General features: G+C 36.0%; 1 protein-coding gene across 4 annotated transcripts in view; it reads right to left on the bottom strand.

Annotated features, from left to right (window-relative positions):
• Positions 1-1120: 1120 nt before the first annotated feature.
• Positions 1121-23724, bottom strand: part of arnt2 (aryl-hydrocarbon receptor nuclear translocator 2) — a 92402-nt gene continuing 69798 nt past the window's right edge. For 2 of the 4 annotated variants that reach the window (XM_067444967.1, XM_067444982.1), the window contains 7 exons: positions 18751-18826; positions 17099-17222; positions 16324-16423; positions 14323-14464; positions 12424-12589; positions 3030-3175; positions 1121-2563 (listed from right to left, as the gene is read on the bottom strand). In XM_067444967.1, the coding sequence (XP_067301068.1) occupies positions 2465-2563; positions 3030-3175; positions 12424-12589; positions 14323-14464; positions 16324-16423; positions 17099-17222; positions 18751-18826 (853 nt within the window). In that variant the 3' untranslated portion in view covers positions 1121-2464. Of the gene's footprint in view, positions 2564-3029; positions 3176-12423; positions 12593-14322; positions 14465-16323; positions 16424-17098; positions 17223-18750; positions 18827-23724 lie in introns of all 4 variants that reach the window. The other 2 variants (XM_067444958.1, XM_067444974.1) reach the window with 1 other exon arrangement.

Below are 23724 nucleotides of genomic sequence, written 5' to 3'. Positions count from 1 at the left end.
ATCTCACTAACACGCCAGTGGGCGGGGCCAAAGCTGCAATGATGAAGTTAGTGATGGGGAGTCGACTCGACTCTGAATAACCCCAGAGTCGGGGTCGGCTCCAGTACAGGAATCGACTCTCTGTGTCGACTCTGTTGCTGTGTCCGAAATCGCTCTTGTTTATTAAATATCTCATCTAAAGTGCATGGAAGTTGAGTGCACTATAAGCAATGAGTGAATGAAACTAAGCGAACCGTGAGGTAATATTATACACTGACGTAATAAAAAACTTGTCACACACATTTATTTGAGTGCTTACTTTAGAAATAGAAAACAATCACAGCAACTTTAGTTTGTAATTATAGGCTTCCTCCATACTAGCTTTAGTTTATTGATGGTATATTATTGCAATAAATATAGATCTGGTTTCCCATGGTTAATGTGTTCATTAAACTAATCATACATCATAAAAATACTAACATAAAGAAGTTTATGTATAGTATATTTAACTCACCGCTTAAGACAATGATGTGCGTTTAGCATCATCACTCGACAACCTTTTACTTGTGACTTTTCCTATGTAAGATTATGTATTGGCAAAATAACAATAGATACAGAAACGTTGATAGCCACTCAAGTCATCGCTAAATTGAACTAATTTGGACGGCCACGTTAAAAGTGTGTGGTTTTAGTAAGAGGATTTTAGGACTTTGTGTCAGGGGGAAATGATTTAAGTGTGTAACAACAGCAACTTTGTCTGATTTGTAACCCCGTTTAGATGTAAAGTAAATGGAGTCGAGGAGTTGATTCCATGGACTCCCACAAAAAACCTGGAATTGAACACCCCTAGATAAAGTAGGCATTGAATACAGAGAAGACTTCGACACATTGCCCAATGAGTCGCTCACTGGGCTTGGTATTGGTTTCAATAAAAGCTGTTTTTGGACTAACAATGAGGTTTTCAGTTATGAAACTTACAGGATATTCTTTTAGTATGATGACCTCTTATATGTTTAAAGCGCAATAAAATTGATTTCTCAGTTCATGATCCCTTTAAACAAAACAAACTGGCAAATGAAAGTTGAATATGTTAAAAATGTGTAGATTAAGCAACCCAATAAATGCAGCTCAGTCTATAAGATTGAAATGCACATATTCAATGAGAATTTATTGTCACAAGCACAATTTCTTGTCATAAAGTTACACAAAAATAATGAAACACATTTGCACAATTTATACAATCCTAAACTCATTGTACAATTGACAGGCTAACTAAGTACCAAGAGTTAAATATGTACTCACATTGCACACAATGATATTAAACCTACACATGTATATATAGCTGTATGTCAAATAAAACATGGTTCGACATAAAAATCACATTATTTACATTAAACATCCATCTGATTTTGCAAAAAAGGTTTAGATTTCATGTCGAGGTCTTTCCATCAGTCCGTAGCTGTGGCATGATCGAGTTTCATCATGGAAACGAGAAGTCCTCGTTATTAGTCCAAAAAGTTAATAGCAAGAACTGCAGCTGCCACAAAGATTACAATGAACATTGTTTATTTTATGCTGCATTTTCTCATATGAGGCTGGTGTCGATTACTTCACAAAGTGACACTGTTGCTAGTGTTTTTATACGAACAACAAAAGTAAAAAAACAGAACAAAAAGAAAAGGCTGCAAATGCAAATTTCGATTTAAATCAAATACTGTTTTTTTTCTTTACATCTACATTTATTATTAGTTTAGCTAGGTTATAGACATCACTACATAGACTACATTTTACACGGTAAGCGTAAAAATATCTCAGCGTTTTTTGTCAGCAAGAGGCTGTTTGGCAATGAAAAATGAGGTGCAACACTTGAAGAAAAAGATTCTTCGCATCATGAAAGATTCTGAAAATACTTCTGTACGATAAAAAGGTCGACAATAACAACAAAAAAAAGAAAAAAGAGAGAAAAACTCCATTATATTTTTGTTGGATTCCTGTGTGTGAGAAAACCGTCCTCATATGAGGTTGCTGCGTGAATCGTCGAAGTTGAGCATACAGTAATTTTGACAAAATGTTATTTCATATTCACATTTCACCCAAACTAGGCAGTACATTTGCCGCTTTCTATGTAAATTAGGCTTATTAGTTATTGCGCTTTATTAACTGAAGTAAATAATGCCTAACAGGTTACCGCTCACAAAAATTGGACTGTAAACACAAATGTATTTAAAGGGGGTGTTTACGTATATTTTCTAGTGATAATGGCAGCAGTTAATCATGACATGATCAAATGATGAGGAACATCGAGAATGGGATATAGTTATTTTTGCTGTGTTTGCACTGTGTTTTAACCGTTTGTGTACGAATTATTAAGTCAAGAGAGTGTGTAAATTCAGAAATGTGTGTTCAGCAGCGTCATGTGTCACATGAGATGAAGGTACTGCAGTTTGAACCAAAACAAAACGAACAAATATATACGAGTCTCCGTTTACTCAGAAAACGGTGGGAACATGCCGAGGTCGGCAAAGTCTTCAATGTTGTAATTGGTTGTTCCTTGAGTGGGATCGCCCGGCATTGGCAGCATATCCTGTGGGACAGAAATACAGCGCTCCGTTGAATCAGACTACGTTCAGAGTTACAGCTTAGTGAGTCATTGTAACTGTAAAGGCTGATTCATCAATCCAAAAATTACAAAAGGACAAATCCTCAAATGTGACGCAATCACACAAGGTTTATCGTCAATGACAAATATTGACATGGGCTCTTATCACAAACCATCATATGCAACATATTTCAATGAATGCAAATGAGATTCAAGAGGTACGATAAAAGCAAGATTTTCACCAAAAATGTTTTTTTTTCTTGTTAAAGTTTCACAGACATAGCAACTATGAGCAATAACCAGTGTTGTGATTGTTAAATAAAATGGATAAAAATGAATTAAACAGACTATTGTTGACTACAGGTCAATCACAGGCCGTTGCCCACCAATGCACTCTACATGTGCTGAACACAGGACTTTGATGTGCATGAACGTTAAGTCAAGCACTCACCTGGAAGACCTCCGTCTGGTTGGACTGGGGATGAGGATGTGGGTCTCCACCCTGCTGGCTGTGGTGTTGACTCTGCCACTGGGACCAGACCTCAGACGGACGACCCTGGAACTGTCCTCCGCTCTGGCTGCTTTCACCTGACACATCTGGACAAACACAGAACACAGCTCTGAATAGTCACATCCACAGATAATACTTCTATAATCATTTTTTCATGATGTCCTTTTTTTGGAATCCTAGTGGAATGAAATGTGGTATGGAAAAGAGTAATGGAATGTTATTATTGATAATTATTATAACTTAATAATAATAGACCAAATAAAATACAAATAATATAAGTGTTATATTTTTTTTAACTAAAACTATGAAAAACCATTTGTTGATTAAAATTAAGCTGAAATAAAATAAATGTAAATATTAGATAAAAAACTTAAAAGATGATGATGAACTGAATAAAATTTAAATAACAACAGAACTATATGTAATAAAAAATATTGGTTGATTAAAATACTTCTGTAATGTTTTTTCATGATGTTCTTTTTGGAATCCCAGCAGTGGAATGTTGTTATATTTATTAACTAAAACTATTACAATTTATTTATTTATTAGAATAAAGCTGAAATAAAATAAAGTAAAATAGAAATATTAGTTGATAAAAAAAAAACAGGGATAATTCAGCTCACATTTATTTGTATTGTGCTTTTCACAATACATATTGTTTCGAAGCAGCTTTATAGAAAATGGGCGTCTACATTAAAATGTTGTGTTTCAGACTGTCCAAAATATGGATTTCAGAAAAGTTCATATCCAAATCACAGTTAGCTAGCCATGTATTAATAAACAATGTAATAATTTAATTAATTGCTGATTTAATTAATACTCGCTGATTGAAATAAAGCTAAAATAAAACTATAAAAAATGATTTGCTGATTGAATTAATAATTGCTGATTGAAATAAGCTAAAATAAAGTAAAATAAAATATTAAATTAGATAAAATTAAATTAGCCTAACTTTTAAATTAAAAGTTTAAATTATAGAAAAAATTATTTGAAAATTAAAATTACTAAAATAAAAACCGAAATAAAATAAATGCTAAAATGTGAAATCTGAAAATTAATGCTGAATAGAAAAAAAAATCTTGAAAGACAATTGTCAACTGAATAAAATAGAAATCAAATTGTTATTAACTAAAACTATAAACAATTATTTGTTGATTGAAATACTTACAAAATGAAAACCAAACATTCAAAAGCAAATTAAAAACATAAATAAATACTATAATGGCTACACATAAATAATAACAAAAATAACACTGGAGAAGACATCTTTTAATTTCTACAGAAAAAGAAGAAGAAAACACATTCAGAGTGAAGCAATGATGGAAGAATATTCAGATACGGATCCTCCACCACTTCTCAACAAACATGTTTATACTTTGCGGTACCAACTTCCACACGTCTACTTTTGCAGTATCTCAATCGAGCGTGCGTGTAAAACACTTCAACCGTACGACCTCCATTTCGCTCAATTTGTCGCACAGGAGGGGAACACATTTACTACAGGCTGACAGAATCATTTAAACGCATACATCTAGAGTCTCTTCACCCGCGGGGCCCGAGTCTTTGGTTAGGGAAGGAGCGAGTCGAGAAGACTAATGCATGGCGGGCGCGGGCGGAGGTGACGACGTGGGTGGGTGTTTTGCAAGATGGCACAGCAATGCCCTCGGGCTGTTTCTCATATTCTCCATGTTGATGAGGCAGTGATGTAAGGTCAAACTTCTCATTTCCCTACTGTGTGAGCGCTTGCCACGCGGACGACGATATTCAGCCGAGAGCGCCCCTTACCTGGCTCGATTTCTGGCTGTCTTTCCCTCAAGGTTCGGCTGTTAGGCTCCACTGACGCGCCTCGTATATCTCTCTATCAATTTTCCTATTTGTCTCTCAATGTCTTTCTCTCCCCTAGCCATCTTTCTTCGTCCCCATCAATCTGAAATCGGCACGCTTCGAGTTTCCCCCCTCCAGTATCTGTAGAGCTTAGGTGCCGCTTATTCTCTGACCACTCCATCAAACATGATTCTCGAAGATGTAACGATACAAAAAGCCGGCGTGACAAAAACAAACGCCTTTCAGACAAAGAGCTGGGCTTTGCTTTAGTCCCAAGAGCTCTTCAATCAATGCGCGAATTGAAAGCACATTTTCTCGCTTTCATAGTGATAAATGCAGCTCTTGAAAGCATGCTCAATTTCACGTAAGCATATAAAGACTGCAATTAAGTCACAATGTAAGATTATCACAGTATGAACCATTTGAATAAAGGCAGTAAAATGGTTGTTTACGCATAGCATTAGTTGCAACAACAACAAAAATTGTACAAACTATGAAGTACAAATCTAGCAGGAGCTGCTTTATCTGTATATAAAAGATTATATTGATTCCACGTGAATTGATTTTACATGACTGGTGTTAACAGTTACATGACCATTCTCTTATTCTGACTCTGCTGATATTCTTTTATTTGATCTACTTGTCTATGTATATGTGGTCTAAGAGACTTAAGTTTTTGTGTAAATATACTGATCACATGTCCTGGAACAAAGATCCTGGCCTACATCAAACAATAACTAGCAGTCAATTAACTTAAAACCTATACAAACAAAAAGAAACTGAATTTCTGAAAAATGCAGGGGTTTGGTAATGACACCTAATAAATCTGCCCTCAGATCATAATATAAAAATGTTAAACCTAATGAAATTTCTGATCTTCAAACTGCTGCTCTGGCAGAGACGTGCTCTCCTGTCACTTCTCATTTCCATCAGAACTGAATATTAAATATGAAAAGTTCTTTGGAAAAGGTGCAAAGTACAACTTTCCTTTTTATGAATTTATCATAGTCATTAAAGTCCTTTATTAACCCCTTGGAGCTGTGTGGAGCAGGTATATGATGGATAGATGCACTTTTATGGACTTAAAACGACATAACCATTCAAGGCATTATAAAGCTTTGAAGAGCCAGGACATGTTTAATATTTGTCTAATAGAAGAATGTCATACACCTAGGATGACTTGAGGGTGAATAAATCATGGGCTACTTTTCATTTTTGGGTGAACTAACCCTTTAAGTCTGGGTAGGGAAAAAGCCCATAAATATATTCTGGCACAATTGATTCAATTCATAAACATGTTTACGTAAATTCTGTTAGTTTTAAATATCCCCGAAAAAAGAAATGATCATGTTTTCACAAAAATATTAAGTAGCATGGGTTAGTTTTCAACATTGATAATACTTGTATTATTCAATATAAGAATGATTTCTGAAGCATCACATGTAACACTAGAAACTGAAAATTCAGCTTTGGAATAAATTGCATTTTAAAATGTATAATTTAATAGAAAATTGATCAAACAGACTTGATTAAGTCTTACCGATCAATTGGGATTACAATACAATAATGTGCTCAGTTTGCTGTGGAAAACGGCATTAAATGGATTAATTTTAAATACAGAAAAAGTATAAATCCCTCTGCTTCCTTCCTCCTGTTACGTGTTCAAGGGCTGTCCATGTGAAGAGGTGAAGATAAATGTTCTATTTTCTTTAATGACACCATATTAAAAAAGAATTATCTGGACATGGCTTCATTTTCAAGCGGCTGGCAGAAGTCTTCAGGGCTTGGAAAGCCATTCGGAGCCTGATACACTGGAAATTGAAGTGGGTTTTTAATGTCACCTATTTAACATAAATTACTTATTAAATGGGCACACTAATCACAGGTTCAAGGTAGAGTTCCCCTTAAGGGACACAACAATGGAAAAAAATGCCATCCAGTAAGTCTCCGTATACACGCCCTGCTTCAAATTAAATTTGGTTCATAGACCTGAATGTGATGGAGAAATTTGAGGCGCCTTTAAACGGATGTAATGCAATAACAAGGATTCTACAGTTTCTCCCTTTAAGCCGTTCAGCATGTTCTGCCTTCGGTTGAGGAATGTGAAAAGTTGCACAACTCTGTTTGTGGATCTTTGCCCTTCGTGTCACGATGGTCAAATTCCTTTCTTTCAAGTGTCAGGATACAGAAACCAGATCTCTGCAGCGTGAGTTAAAAGGTGCAACACATGACAGATTAATTAAACCCACTGCAGGGTGTTTAAAGCACTGCACATTACAAAAGAAAGACATGTCAAGGGCAAGTGTTTGACTGATGGAAGATCAATGTGATCTTCAATAGGATAGAAAAGGAGTGGGCGATATGACATGGTATATATATCATGGTATGAGGAATTTATTATGGCTGTGAATGTCATATAACAGTGAACGCACAATAATATAATACAGACAGACTGTTTACGCGAGTACTCGCCAAGACATTTTGACATTTTCGTGTGTGTATTTGACTGTTTAAGCACAATAAGCAGTGAAAAAGAACTCAATTTAGTACTGAGAGACAGCTTTATGTGCACACACTTTGGTTGTGAGCAAAGAACCTGTGGGAATGAGTAAAATTATGCACAATACGCAATATCCTATGTCAAAATCAAGCGGCAACATCCCCCAGTTTCTGTTGAAGCCAATACGGAAGTAACTTAAACTGCAATTTATTGACTGGCCACTAGGGACAGGCACCAGAAGGGAGCAGAATCTCATTGAGCCCCATGTTAAAATTCCCAACTTTACAGCAGAAAAAAACACATGTTTACAGCCTGGTACAAATTGTGTTTTTTGTCTATATTCATGACAACTGTGAGGGGGGTGAATTTTTTTATAACTAATTAGTTTACGTTATATAAAGCCTTAAAGTTCTGCATAATTAAGGGCGTGGCCACTTTAAGTGACAGGTGGATAGCCATTCATCCACTGCCTGTTAGTCATTGCGTCACCTGGCGGGGCTGCCCACATCCCGCCTTTTTGCCCATTTTCTGTAATCTGGGAGTGACGCTCGATGACACGTTGCCAAAATGGCAACAATTTTGCCAAAATTCTAAATGACAAATTCTTCACACAGTGGACTACCAGTAAAACTGAAAAAAATTGGGACCAAAATTATTCAGACACTTTGACCTGACCATGTTTTGCTTAAGTGCTTTTTCTTTCATTATTAATGCAACCTTTTTACACCAGAGACTGAACTAAATGAAACATTGTTTGGTCATTGGTCGACCTAAATTGGTATTATCTAATTATGCACTTAAATTTAACAGCTGATTGGTTGATTGTAATCCATTACGTATACCTTTCTATCAAAGATGATTATCAAGATGATTTTTTTCTGACACAGTTTAACTTTTAAGTTCTTATCAGATTGTTTTACTATTTTCTAAACTATAGCGAATAAATGTGATAAAATGTTGAAGGTGTCTGAATACATTTTGTTTTGACTCTATTAGGGATGCACCGAATCCAGGATTCGGGTTCGGATTCGGGCGAATAATAGGCTTTTTGACTGGGTTCGGTTTCTGCCGAACCTTTGAATTTTTTTCCACCGAACCGAACCCACTTGCACTACGCGATACTGGTCAATGATGCCGCGGTTGATTATGGCAACGTGTTTACTAGGTGGACCGTTCGAATGCAGTAGGCTGTGAGAGAGTGAAAATGGAACTTGTGAACAGAAAATGTGTTGTTTGGCAGTACTCTCAGTCACAAGTAGGCAATTCAAATCGAGCTATATTTTCAATTTGCAATGGCGATTTGTCTCATGGTGGCAAGAACCCTAAACAATAGCCGCTGGATGTCCGGTTCATAAACGAATCGTTCTTTTTAACCGGATCTTTTTAGTGATCTGGTCGAACCAGTTCACCAAATCGGACTGAATCGTTCTAAACGCTTCACGTCTCAAATCAGTGCTGATCTCACAAGTTACTATAGTTACTAACTCTCTGACATGAGTGACAGTCCCTCAGACTAGAAAAAAACTAATATCTTGAAGTATATGTTGTAACTCCAACAGTTCACTGAACTGAGACATGTTTTGCTGTGAGAACCGGTGAGCTGAGATACTGCATGCGTGATAGCGTCGTCTTGAACCGAACTGTTTCTCTCGGAGTGGGACGGCTGCTGTTTCTCTCGGAAAACGGATGCTGATAATATATGAGCACGGGTGAACAAAGGATTTGTGTAAGTTTATGTTATGTCAGTGTAAGTTTATTTAATCTGTGTAAAACATTAGTGTTTGCACGACAGTGGCTGTATTAAATGCTTTTGCAAAACATGAATTAAAAAACGTATCCAAGATGACGATGATTAGAATAATAATTATTACTATACTAAGTTTTGATTACAAATACTTTACATGAATATGTTTGAATGTATTTTCATCCGCCGGTATGATAGAAATGACGTCATTACGTAAGGACGTAAAAGAAGCGGTGATCCATTTTTTTCTTTTGTGCATGAAGGAATCTACAGACAGCAACACGGCACAGTCATCTTGACATAATGTTAAAATTAAAATTAAATTAAAAATACACTGCTGTGGACGTTGGTTATGTCATTAATGTGTTTACTGTGATAATGGACTTAAGATGGGAGTTGGATTCGGTATTCGGTTTCGGATTCGGCAGAATCTTAACCAGTGGATTCGGTATTCGGCCGAACCTCAAAAATCTGGATTCGGTGCATCCCTAGACTCTATATAACAGTCAAAAGAAATGGTTGGAGAAATATCCAGCCGCCAGGTGTGTCCACAACATTGAATCTGGCCCCCTTAAAAAAAGTTTTTTTGTGACTGCATCTGTCTTGATATACGTTTTGATTACATAAACTTATTTGAAAAGCAATTTTCCAAACGTATTGAATAAGTAATCCATGTTATGTAACAGTCATGATGAATAGCTGCTGTTGTGTCTAGAAGCAATTTAAAAGGTTTTTCAAAACTAACACCACAAATATCTAATTGCCTGTTGTCCAACAATTGTCCAACAATCACTCGGACCACAGAAATCTGTTTTTCATACGGTCTATAATAGCAATTATGTGGCCGATCCAAAGAAACCAAAACAACAAAACCGTTAGTCTTACTATGCATGCTATACAATTGTCAAACTGTCTGCTGTTAAAGACATGCCTTTTTGTTAAGGACAAATGTCTGTTTCGCTCATTGGGTGTAATAGTATTTTATATGAAAATCTATAAATCGCTGTACATGTAAAAGACAGTTTATACAGGCATCTGAAAGGGCCCATGGGACTTTGTTTCTTAGAGGTGCTGTGATGTCACCTCCTTATGAAGGTCTGTTAATCTTAGACTGACGTCAGTCTGGATCAGATCACGGTTTGAAGAGTACCAGGGATCTTCTGTCAATCATGCAGTGAGATCATTCGACTGTTTCAGGTAAAAACTGAGCTGAAGGTCTCTAGGGTTGTCACAATACCAAAATTCCAGTAGCTGATATCAATACTTTAATGATCAGTGTTGGGAGTAAAGCATTACAAATGTAATGCATTACAGTAATTACTTTTTGCTGTAACGCAGTAGTGTAAGGCATTAGTAATCAATTTTCAGTAATATTTTACTCAGTACATTTTCAATAACGCTTGCGTTACAACACACTGGTGAGTCAATAGCCACGTGTGGATTCCAGGTTAGTAAATAAAGACTAAATGACAGCTTCTGATATATTTGTATAGCAATTTATTTCATTCGTGTACCTTTGTATTGTGTGACAGTCCAGTGAAGGCGTATTTAGGGCGGATTTTACAGGAATACCGCAGGCATAATTTCAGTCTCTGTGCTCGCACTGGCCCGTGGAAAAGCGGCTAAAGAAGGCTAAAAGGCTCTGTCGTTTCAAACAATAGCACAACGGCGAGCGCGTCGAAGAACGGAAGAGGCGCACTCACTCAGAGGAGGCTCGCACTGCGGAGCCCAACTAGTATAGCTAAACCTATTTTTATACTGTCTACGGTAGCTATAAACAAGGCTTAATGGGTGACAATGGCAGAAGAAGACTGTACATTTGCGAGATGGACAAATGCACATTACTTAGTTTATCAGCGATAAGGAGAAGAACGTAGGCTAATAATCAAATACAAATGCAGTCAAATGCAACCTTTGTCTAACACCAAAAGAACTATCGACGTCGCGAAATAGCACTAGCTATAAAAAACATAAACAAAACAAAAAAACACATCTTTTGCACTTTTTGCATGACGTTTTTCTGTTGTGGAACTCTTATTCAAAGCGAATAAAATAATGACAACAATAAGAAAATAACAAATGACCATCTTGTCATGGCATTATAGTTAACATACAGTTCTATTGTGTCTATGAACAGACCTATTTGCCAGATAATCATTTTACTTACCTGCTACATCATATCACCTTCTACTGGATGTTGAATTCTCTGTAGTAGCCTAAATGTTGTAATTTTAGAATGGCAAGTTCTACTTCTGTAGATATTTTGGTAAAAGTAACTCAAAAGTAATACAGGAATAATGTAATGCATTACAAGTATGAGACAGTAATATTGTAATGTAAAGAATTACTTTTAAATAGCAGTAATAAGTAATCTATAATGTATTACAGTTTGGAAGTAACTTGCACAACACTCCTAATGATTGTCAATAACAATTATTATAAAACAAAACAAACGTATGTACTCAAATTCAATATTTTGACAAATGCAATTGAAGCCAATAAAACCAATGTTTACAAAACGTACTAAAACTAACATTTTAACCAAGATTTTAACAAGCGCAGCAGTAACATATGTCAACATCTGACATCCCAAACATCATTGAAAATGATGACATCTACTTGATCACATGCTGAACAATAAATTATTCAATGAATTTTAGAGAGGACCTGTTATGCCCTTTTACAAAGTCTTGATTTTGCTTTATGCTTTGATTTTAATGCTTGAATGTTCAGAATACACCTTATTTTCACATATATTGCATTGTTGCAACACCTCTCCTCCCAGGCTGTCAGTATCACTCTTTTTAGTTCTTCTGAAATGCGCAACGCGCTCTGATTGGTCAGCTAGACTAGTGTGTTGTGATTAGTTAGCCGTTTAGAGAGCATTTAAAAAATGTCATGACCCTTACCATAACCGCGAGTATATATAACACACCACTAACGTAACTCACCCAGACCTCACCTCATTTATTTTGCATATGCCTTGAGTGGGAACTATTTAAATAAGGAATATTGTGATCAAGACTACAATGAAGGCATTTCAGGGATTTCAGAAGCAGACTAGAGAATAACTCCTTTGGAGTGACTTTGTACTTAGTAATTTTGCAGACTTTTTTTATGCTCAAACAAAAACATTATACACTAACAAAAGCTGAAAATGTAAAAAAGCACAATAGGACCACTTTAACATACAGCAATGTTAGTGCAAATACACAAATACGCACCAAAAATGGAGACATTTGTTGTCATAAATGAACAGATCTTACCGAAAGCAGCACTACGATTGGCCAGGTTGGAGTAGGCGTTACCAGAAGGCGATGAGGTGGCGGGACTGGACAGAGGGCTGTATGAGGAGGGGTCGGCCTGGTAGCTGTGGCTGGAGCCAATGCCGAACGGTGAGGATTGTGCCTTATTGGACTGAGCTTGAATCTGCTGCTGGAATGACAGGAGACATGATGAAGTAAATATACAGTGCAAAATCGTATATGTTATCATTCAAAATCATCCTCACATAAAGATTTAAACGGCCACAAATCAGTGAATCAATCAATGATTCGGATCGCCAGTGTCACATGATTTCAGCAGTTTGACACATGATCCAAATCATTGATCGATTCATTGATTCATGGCTGTTTAAATCTTTATTTGAGAAACACGAAAGAGAAGACAATGCTGAATAAAGTCGTAGTTTTTGTTATTTTTGGACCAAAAATGTATTTTCGATGCTTCAAGAGATTCTAATTAATCCACTGATGTCACATATGGACTACTTTGATTATGTTTTTATTCCCTTTCTGGACATGGACAGTAAAGTGGGCATTGACTGCATTATGCTCTGGGACTAAAATCTAAAATATCTTAAACTCTGTCTGAAGATGAACAGAGGTCTTACGGGTGTGGAACGGCATTAGGGTGAGTCATTAATGGCATCAATTTCATTTTTGGGTGAACTAACCCTTTAAGACCAGGTGCAAACAGAACCTAAATGTTACAAGACATTTTTTATTTCAAATAAATGCTGCTCTTTTGAATTTCCATCACAAAATTGGTTAGGACAGTGTCTGCTAATGAACAAATAGGGACTCGACACTTTCACTATAAACTTTTTGGTAGTCAATGACTGCCGAGATCTGCTTGGTTACAAACATTCCAAATATCTTCCTTTGTGTTCTGCAGAACAAATACATTTATACAGGTTTGGAACAACGTGAGGGTGACTAAATTATATTTTTTCGGGGGTGAACTATCCCTTTAACTGAGCTGGGCAGAAGGAAAATCACTGCAAATCACACAATTACAACTGCAAACAACAAGCATTACTTTTAATCAATGGAGAACCGCAGAGCTACTTGTGGATCAGCATTTCTCTATTCTTCTGCATAACAAAGGGCTTTATATTGGGATTGCTTTTTACATATGTTATTATTCAAGATATTACAAATATGACATATTCAAATGATATACATGCAATTTTTTGCTTACAAAAGAGACACAGATGAGAGATCATAAATCATACAGAAACACACAAACGCATCAGGGATGATTTAAAACACACATCATGAACTTCACACGCAAGGCTCTTCATAACCCCGGTAACCTTCTTTAATGGCAAGACTTACATTACGTATGGTCTAAAATACTATTTAAGAGTGAACGTGTCTCAGTTCTGTCCCTTCTCTTATTTTACATTAGGTTGCATTTACTTTGTACAGTTTTCATTTATACAGCTATCCAGTTTTCAAATAAAAACTTATTTTTTGTATATTAATAAAACAATAAATGATTATTGTTGTATATTTTTTGGTATAAAAAAAGTGTGTGTGTGTGTGTGTGCGTGTATGTATATATATATATATATATATATATATATATATATATATATATATATATATATATATATATATATATATATATATATATATATATTATTTTGGTAGGGCAGGTATTAAAGTACATTATTAATTTACTACTTATTACTTTGCCCTGAATGATCTTCTTCAGTCACTGCTCCACATCCAAATGTGGATCTGGTTCTAATTCTCTCAGCACAACACTAAAGATGAATGTTCCATTACTTTAATAAGGCTGATCGAGAACAGAGTGCCAGTGGCTAGCTGCCGGTGCAGTCATGCAAAGGCTGCGACGGGTTAATTCTCATTTCTCACCTGGCCAGAGAAGGGCGGTCGGCTTCCTGTCCAGGACACCTGGCCGGCATTGATCTGCCGGGATATCTGAGTTAGGTTCTGTCCAGCTGAACCAGCTGTGGACTGAATGTCATTGACTCCTGGGACGTGGATCACAGATGAGCTGAAAGACACACACACGCATCACATTATGACCATCTGACGTCTGAAAGGCCTTTTCACACAAGGCACAGATTTTTGCAACAATGAAGCATTAAACTATACAAAAACACTGAAGACCCCTTTTACATCAGGCCCTGTAACAAAGCTTTATGATCATAAAAAGGGACATTCACAGCAAATAAATAATTTTAGGCACATCATAAATCATGACAATTTGGGTCCTGCCAGTGACAGGGAAAAGAAATCACATATTCTCCATTAAATACTGTAACTTCTTTAAAACACAACAACATATTTAATCTAATGCAATAATGACACAAATATTGTTATGGTCAGCAAGAATATTTATGAGTAATAAATTTTCTCAATTTACCTACCACTGAATCCAAATATTTTGTAGACAGACATAATTAACAATACATACTGATATATTCCAATATCTTCACTTTTTTGTTTGTTTCAGGAACATGACAACATACACTAGCATTTACAAGATTTTTATAAAATATATTTGAAAGAAGTCTCTTTCAAAAGTCTCTACTCATCAAGGATGCATTTATTTGATCAAAAATACAGTAAAAACAGTAATATTATTAAATATTATTACAGTGTTAAATGACTGTTTTCTATTTGAATATATTTTAAAATGTAATTTATTCCTGTGAGGCAAACCTGAACTTTCAGCATCATTAGTCCTGTGTCACATGATCCTTCAGAAATTATTCTAATGCTAATTTGCTGCTCAAGAAACAACTGTTATCATCACATTTGCTCCAAATGAATAAAAAATTTGAATATCGCACAAAATATTTGTGGAAAAAGCAGCATTTAAAAAAAAGAGAACAAAATTTTCACTTCCTGTGAAATTGGCTCAAAATATCTGTAATAAAAATGGAATTTGCTACAATCAGGGAAGCTACTGTTGCTCTTCTTTTCAACATCAAATGACATACTTTGGCTCAGGCATTTCAGAATTATCAAAACATTTGTTTTGCTGTGCAATGAAATAGTTTTGCTCGTTAGTCCAGCTATCCAGATGTTGAGCCAAAGTAACGTGAGATTTTTTTTGTTGTGCATTGAGGGATTTATTCAGGAAATGTGTTTCCATCTATGTGTGTCTTCTTATCAGATAAAAAAATGTATCGATGTCAATTGAGCACACATTGTTTTAATGCATATATTTAGAATTTATACACATCCTGGCCTTTCCATTCAGCATTTTTTATACAACATCCCCCCCAAAAAGCTAAAAATAGGTGGATGGAAACATAGCTACTGTTGAAAACGGTTAGACTGGTAAACCCAGCCTGATGCCGGCGATTTGATTACGGCCAGCAGCTCAGGCTGGAAACCTGTATATACATTTATCCTGCTTCTTTCACACTTTTGCAGGAACCAATCACAGACTTATCCACCTGGCGCGCTCTTTGCAGGTTTAACACAATGATGGATAGAGAAAGATGGATCAATGTCTGTTGCTTATGTCTCTTGTTGTCTGATTGGTTGAAGGACTATCCAATTGTGTACGGAGTCATTTGAATAATACAGAGCAGACTCCTCAGACCAATGTTACATCTTAAAAGATTGAGCTTTGTCTGGTAATAGCCAGATAAGAAAACGGTTGTTCTGCTTAATATATTTGTGGAAATTTAAATTTCCAGATATTTTCTGATGAATAAAAGTTTAAACAAAAAACAACAACAAAAAAACAAAAACAAAAAAAACAACCCTACATTTTAAACAATAATGTATTAGTAATAACTATAAAACTGTGCATTCAGGAGTTGTATTCTGCATAAAAGAATATAGTGAGCAGAGTATTGCATTGTATTTAAAGTAGTGAAATGTGTTCATCCATACCCGAAGCTCTTGCCAGAGTGTCCGGGCTGGAACGGGCTGCCTTGAGAGTATAACTGCTGCCCACCAGCAGTGGAGGAGGGAACCATCATTTTTTTATCAGCTAAACACAAACAAACCCAATAAACAAATATCCTTATCAAGCTCACAGTTATTGACATTTAAGAGAGGGGACACAGTTACACAACAACATCATCTTTATCGGCTACAAAGACGCTGAGAAAAAAGAACATCCAAATAGAGAGAGAGACTACAGAGGAAAGACAAGTAACCTCTTCACATTTACCCAGCTAAACCAAATCGGATTTTTTTTACATTGAATAAATAATATTAAATACAGTACAGCATTAAATACAGTATTATTAGTAGTAATTTTTTGTATTATTATTATTTTACTAACTATAGAGACAACTATAGAAGAAAAAATAACTGACCATAACAGAATTACCCAGCTAAACCAGCTTGGACTGTTTATTGACCCTAAACAATCAACTTCGACCAGCTAGAAATCATTAGAAGCTGAATTTGACGTGTTTTAGCTTAGACTTAATTTCTTTGTAATAACTACCAAATGTAGCAATCATACATTGTATACATATCATACCATGCATTAAGATGGTGTACAAACTCGAGCTGGCAGACATGCGCAGGGCCGCAGGCTTTATAATTACACTGAGCAAAATTATAGTACATGTGCATTTTTTTTTATAGTATAGTGCATGTTTAGATTAAAATCAGTGTGTGATGCAGTGCTAGTCAAATGTAATATAAAACATACATCCAGAGATCCCTGTGTACATGTCGCTGAAGCGAGGGTCTCTCTCCTGGGAGAACAGTGAATCAGTTTTGTCGATGGTCTTCCCTGCCTCGTGAACGCCGGATGGCACGCTGGCAACCGGCACCTGTGGGTGTCAATGTGAGAGGGTCAGTATGAGATTGATTGTTTAACTTTAATGCTAATAAATGCTAAAAAAGAGATTAAGTGAATGCCACAAGGATCACAAACCTTCACTGAAATATTAAACTGCAAACGTAGGAATCAATAATGATGACCAAAAAAAGTCCCCTTCTAAACTGCAGACAGGTGTTAAACATCCATATGGATTGTAAACGCTGGTGAGTGCTACCCAAGATCCCATGTGTGAGGAGTTATCTATTTTCAACAAATAATCTCACTGCTTTATTAAGACTGACTCAAATGACCCTTTTAACATAAACAGCATATGGTATAGCATAACAACATTATCCCTTATGACTCAAAGCAAATGTGAATTATGTTGTAAAAGTTGTTAAAGATGAAGACAGAGGGCATATTCCATACAACGGGTGATTATATGTAATGTGTTATATGTGTGACTTCACCTCATAACTATGTCCTATTTTTATAGCACAGATCCACAGAGAGGGAGTTAACGGTCCAAGCCTAAAATGACTAAAATTATGCAGATTCTCTATTGCATTTATCAGTCATTACCCACAGTAACATATATTGATCTTAAGCAATTCTAGCATGCATATCACGCTCATGTAACACGTGTTGTGAAGAATAAAGCACACAACAGTGATTTCAGTGATATATATATATATATATATATATATATATATATATATATATATATATATATATATATATATATATATATATATATATATACACACACATACATTTTTCATTTTTCACAAAGACCCTTGGTTGATTTTGTTGAAGTAAAAAGGTTTAAAATTGCTGATGTCTTTCCTCTTTGGCATTGTGTTTTTGCACACTTAAAATGCAAAAACTGCATCCTTTTATAGTTAAATGGCCCTGGGATTAAACATTTATATTTATATTTTGTGTACCTTTTGTGTAAAATAGATGTATTAAAGGAAATGAGGGTGAAATAGTCAAATTCCAATGAAAATACACACTTGTGCCAAAATGTATGTAGTTGGCATTAACACAAAGGCAAAACGATAAAAAAATAAAATAAAAAGCACCGCTGAAAAATATATAAATGTAGATAAGAATGCACAAAGGTTAAAAACAACAATGTACAATAGGTTTACTAAGTGACTTTTCACTTTGTATAAAAATAATATCCACATTCATTTTTTTTTAGCTCTAAACTCTAAAAATAAAGTTTACACAATCGTCTAAGGGATTTTTGGGGAAAGATCTGAGTTTATGTAACATGTTGGTTAACTCCATTAAGTCTCTTGAGCTATTAAAGAGCACTTCTATAGAATAAAATTTTCCTCTGGGAGCTTCACTGTCTAATATTAAATTTGAAGCATAAATCTAAAAGAGGTTCAGCTGTGACACTGATGGAGGGACTTGCATATAAAACGAAGGAGGATAAATTATACATACTCCACAAGCTAAAAAGAGTAATGCACCTGTAAGGGTTAGGTGACTAAACGACAAACTAAGAGAAAAGCGTGTATGTGCACCTGCGACAGGTCATAAGCAGTCAGTCCATCTCTCTGGTGAACCTCCAGCTCGGCCTGCTGTTGCTGCTGAAGCTGCCTGGAATAAAACACAATTAGCATAAAACTTTAACATCAACACCTGCTATTTATCATACTCCAGTTTGATTAAATGCATCATTAACTGAGCATGTAGATATACTAGTCCGATAAACGACCTCAAATTAATATTCGGTTCCAGTAAAAACAGATCAATCATATACATAACACTCCAATCCATATTCTTTTTACATTGCCTAAGATGATTTGGATCATCAAATCCAAAAATCTGCCTTGGTGACATAGTGTAGTAAATTACACAATGTTATTATGAATTTAGCACATGCTTTCTTATCAAAAAGTGATGCATAGAACATTTTACTGCAGTGATTTAGTGCCTTACAGCTCATGTAACTACTTCTGGAGTTCTAAAACCTTTGGGTTGCCAGTCAGGAAGTTGGACCGCTAAACCAGACAAACACCTCATGCCAACTGTCAAGCACGGTGGTGGAGGGATGATGATTTTGGCTTGTTTTGCAGCCACAGGACCTGGGCACCTTGCAGTCATTGAGTCGAGAATGAACTCCTCTGCATATCAAAGATAGAGTCAAAAGTGAGGGCATGTGTCTGACAGCTAAAGCTTAGCCGAAATTTGATCATGCAACAGGACAATGATCCCAAGAACACCAGCAAATCTACACCAGGTTGGGTGAAAAAGAAGAGAATCAAGGTGTTGCACTGGCCCAATCGAAATTCAGACCTCAACCCAAGTGAAATGCTGTGGCGGGACCTTAAGAGAGCTGTGCATAAACAGATGCCCACAAACCTCTTTTGAACTGAACATGAACTGAAGTAACGTTGTAAAGAACAGTGGGCAAAACTTCCACCACAACGATGAGAGAAACTGATAAAGTCATATAGAAAATGATTACTTTAAGTTATTGCTGCTAAATTGTTCTACAAGCTATTAAATCATAGGGTCTACAATCATAGTTTGTCACACATGGCTTCTCCATTCCAGCTTTATTTTTGTTACATAAATAATAACACAGTGTAAAAAGTCATGTATTTACTTAATGTTAAGACCTTTCAAAAGGGTGTACATTCTTTTTCACATGACTACATACTAAAAGCAAATGTTTTTGAAACCAATCACACAGTGTCCTTTGTGTGACACAAAAAAATTGCTGTCTATGTCTACAAGCACACCAAGTTGGTTACTTATGTGGGTCCATTAAGTTAGAAAACAACTGCCAATGTAGACAGTAACATGTATATGTAGTACTCCAGTATGGACTATACTATTGTTAAAGCTGCGTAACTTTTTGCACTCTAGTGGTTAATAAACAGAACTGCATGCGTCTTGCGGAAGAACATTGCAGCTGGAGCTACTTCTCTCTGTTTATGTCTATGGCAGATCACGCAGGGACTGTGCTCCTCCGCAGCTGTACCTACCAGTCTGGACTGAAATAGTCCCAATATAAATACTTATTATAATTGTACCATAATGATTCAGGGTAAGACAAAAACACGGATTGGAAAATGGATTCATGTTGTACATTCTCATTATATCATTTTTGTAAATCTTAAACACAAAAAAAGTTACGGACAGCAGCTTTAATATGATTTTTATAGAGTATTATATAGAATAGAACATTGTGTGGTTTGGTGGTTTAATTGGCAACACAAAAGTTTTAGGCACTTGGGAAAATAATACATTTGAAATTAAAATTTACTGTTTTTATTAATATTTTACTGGATAATATATTTACAATCAGCATGGACTGAAAAACCGAGAGTTTGTCACATGCAAAGGATAATCACACTGCCTAACTTTTGCATAAAAAATAAAATAAAAAAAAACCTTTGATGCCTTAGAATCCTGCCTATGTGGGCAGTCACTAGGTTTTGGAGCTTGTGTGTTTCTAATTCTCTGGCTGCTTTTGAGCTCAATGGAAATTCCCTTCTGAAAAGCAAATCTCGTATTATAAGATATCTTTGTTCCGTTTCACTATCAATATGTTGTGTCGTGGAGCTTCAAATATACCTGTAAATGAAAAGCAGTGCTTTCCTATCTAAAGGAAATCACATTACCCTGAAGAAGAAGAAAAAACTATTATATCAAGAGGTGGTTGGAAATTGCCCATGAAAACACACACGGACCAGATATTAGTGGTTTGAAATGCATGCACACATTCTGAGAGCACACTAGGCCACCTGGACCAACAGTGGAATGAGATGGATTAAACCCAAAACACTGAACTACACTTGAACTTCTTGAGGAAAGAAAGAACGGAGGGGAAAAACTGAAACAAAAATTTAAAAAGGGCAAAAACATCCAAGCATCCAAGTTTCCACAGGAACTCAAAACTCTCCCCTGCCTCCCTCTGCAATTAACTCACTATGTCTCTAAATATGAAAAACGATTACAAGGACACCACAGTACTTTCATCTCGGCATGGGAAATCATGCGCCGGTAACTTGCCGCCTGTGCTTGGGTGACTGCCACACGTTTTTGAATGGGAAGAGTCTCGGTGGATGCGTGTGTGAGTGAGTGGACCTATGGGATGGATCGTGGTTGTCATGGCAACAAGGGAGGAAAGCGGCATGAAACTGGACCGTGCATGCTGAGAGAGACATATATAAATGGAGACAAGCAGACCAACAGACACAGGAAAAAAGACAGACAAGAGAACAACATGCACTGATTGATTATTTCCAGAAGCTCAAAATTTCAGTTTTTCATCTAGTTGATGGGTTGTCTGGGTTGACTGACTAGTTGGTCTTAAGGAAGCCAAATTTAAGTTTTATAGGGTCATGCCCACCAAACATTGAGAAATGTACTGGTAATATATGGATGCTAAGATTTACTCAATAGCAATTGATGCTATTGAGTAAAATAGACCATTTTAAATTAGACAGAACTATTTTATTAATGCTTTACAGGATTTTTAACTTTATATTTACAATCTACGTTTCCTGTCACAATGCATTATGGGGTTGCACTCTCCACAAACTACACATGCAATGGTGTCTCAGCAGAATCACACTGCCTACCTTTTGAGTCAAAAAATGTATCTTCAAAGCCTTAAAATGCCAGCTCATAAAGTTAAAGGGAAGGTTATCTAATACTATTTCGTGCATTCTGACTTATTTACACTGTTAAAGAGTTGGGTTCTGATGCTAAACTTGACCAAAATGTAAAGACATTTGTTAGACTTATGAGGATGTATTTCTGTGCCAAATCCTTCAGGATTTGAACAAGTTTCTGAACGTTTTTTTCAAGTATGGCCCTGTATGAAATCATAAAGGGCGGAATTCCTTGTATAGACACTTGAACGCGTGTGCACATCAACCAGAGCGAGAGCAAAAATATGGCCATCATACGGCTTCGCTCGGGTTACAGAAACCATCGGCACCGCGTTAAGGAAAAAGTGGATGCAGTTTGTCTCACCAGAGCAGGAACAGAGTTCTGCAAGTGTGTTTGTGTGTTGTCGATCATGAGTCGAAACCGCAGGCGGTGAGTAATACTGCATCGAATGTCTGTTTTGTTGGAAATCTGCGCTTAAGTGGATATAATGTAAACAATACACGGGTTTAGGGAATCGAAAGTTATCAGGGGTTAGTGCCATAATGTGTGTGTGTGTGTGTGTGTGTGTGTGTGTGTGTGTGTGTGCATGCTTTTGACTCTTTAGCTCCACCCATTGCATGCTGTTTTCAGAAAGAATCAGTACAGCGTATCTGTCTTTTATAAATCTGATAAAAGTAAAGACTCTTCGGAGATGTGAAGGATGCATTCTAAATCTCTAAATTGCTCTGCTAAAAGTAGCTTCAAATAAATTTGCTTCAAAAAAGGAAACTAATGTAATCTAATTTCTACACAGCCTGTCTATTTATTCTGAGCCATCACTAACAACCATGATGTTCACATTTAAAGCATGACTGGTGATGATGAGATAATAGCATGCTCTTTCTAGATGCTTTAAGTCTTGATGGTTAAGCTTAGTGTTGACACTAGCACACACATCCAAAACATTGGTCATTGGTTTTATTGGGATGATCATTATTATTATTAATTATTAATAAAAAATAATAATTGATCATTAATAATGCTATAATATAACAGTGATACATGACAGCACCTTCCCTTTGTTTGAGCTTCAACAAAATGAACTTGAATCTTTGCTAAAAACGGCATTTGGATAAGTTTCTGTCTGGCTGAAGAAAGAAAAATAACTCTGACAAACAACATTTTAATTTTGGAGCTGGGTTTCCATACAAAACTGTATTTATGGTTTCATGTCAGCCCAGTTTATTTTTATGTGCATTTCTCTTTCAAGGTTGTACACTCCTTTGCTCAGCAAAAGCACATAATTCTGCAATAATATATCAGCACTTCATCATCATCATATTACAGTATCAAATATTCTCTCAAACAAAAAAAAGGTTGGCAGTGCAGCACCCCTGAATGCTATCCATTCATCCAGCACACTCGTCCAGAAGCTTTGACAGTGGCGCGATCTGTGTGTCTGTCTGGCGCCTGTAAGAAAATATCTAAACTTTTGTTTCAGAGTTACAAATGATCTGTCTATTTGTCGGTCATGTTTTTGCTCAACGTCCTATAAATGGAGATGTCTCTAAATAAATATCCAGGTCTTGCGATGGTGTGGCATTACAGTTAAAGCTGTAAACACAAAGACTGTAGATTCAACCCCAGATGAACCCTAATGATTCATCACTGTCCCTTTGAGCAACCCTGCTTAGAAAACAAACATGACTGGTCACGAAGTCCAAGCAATAAAAACATATTTTCCGCATTGTGTGTATGTATGTACAGGTGCTGGTGATATAATTAGAATATCATCAAAAAGTTGATTCATTTCACTCATTCCATTCAAAAAGTGAAACTTTATATTATATTAATTCACACAAAGACTATTGAAAGATATATTTCAAATG

Source organism: Pseudorasbora parva, chromosome 1 (genome assembly GCF_024679245.1).
Source record: "Pseudorasbora parva isolate DD20220531a chromosome 1, ASM2467924v1, whole genome shotgun sequence".
NCBI lineage: Eukaryota > Metazoa > Chordata > Actinopteri > Cypriniformes > Gobionidae > Pseudorasbora > Pseudorasbora parva.
This window is presented reverse-complemented; position numbering and strand designations above follow the sequence as displayed.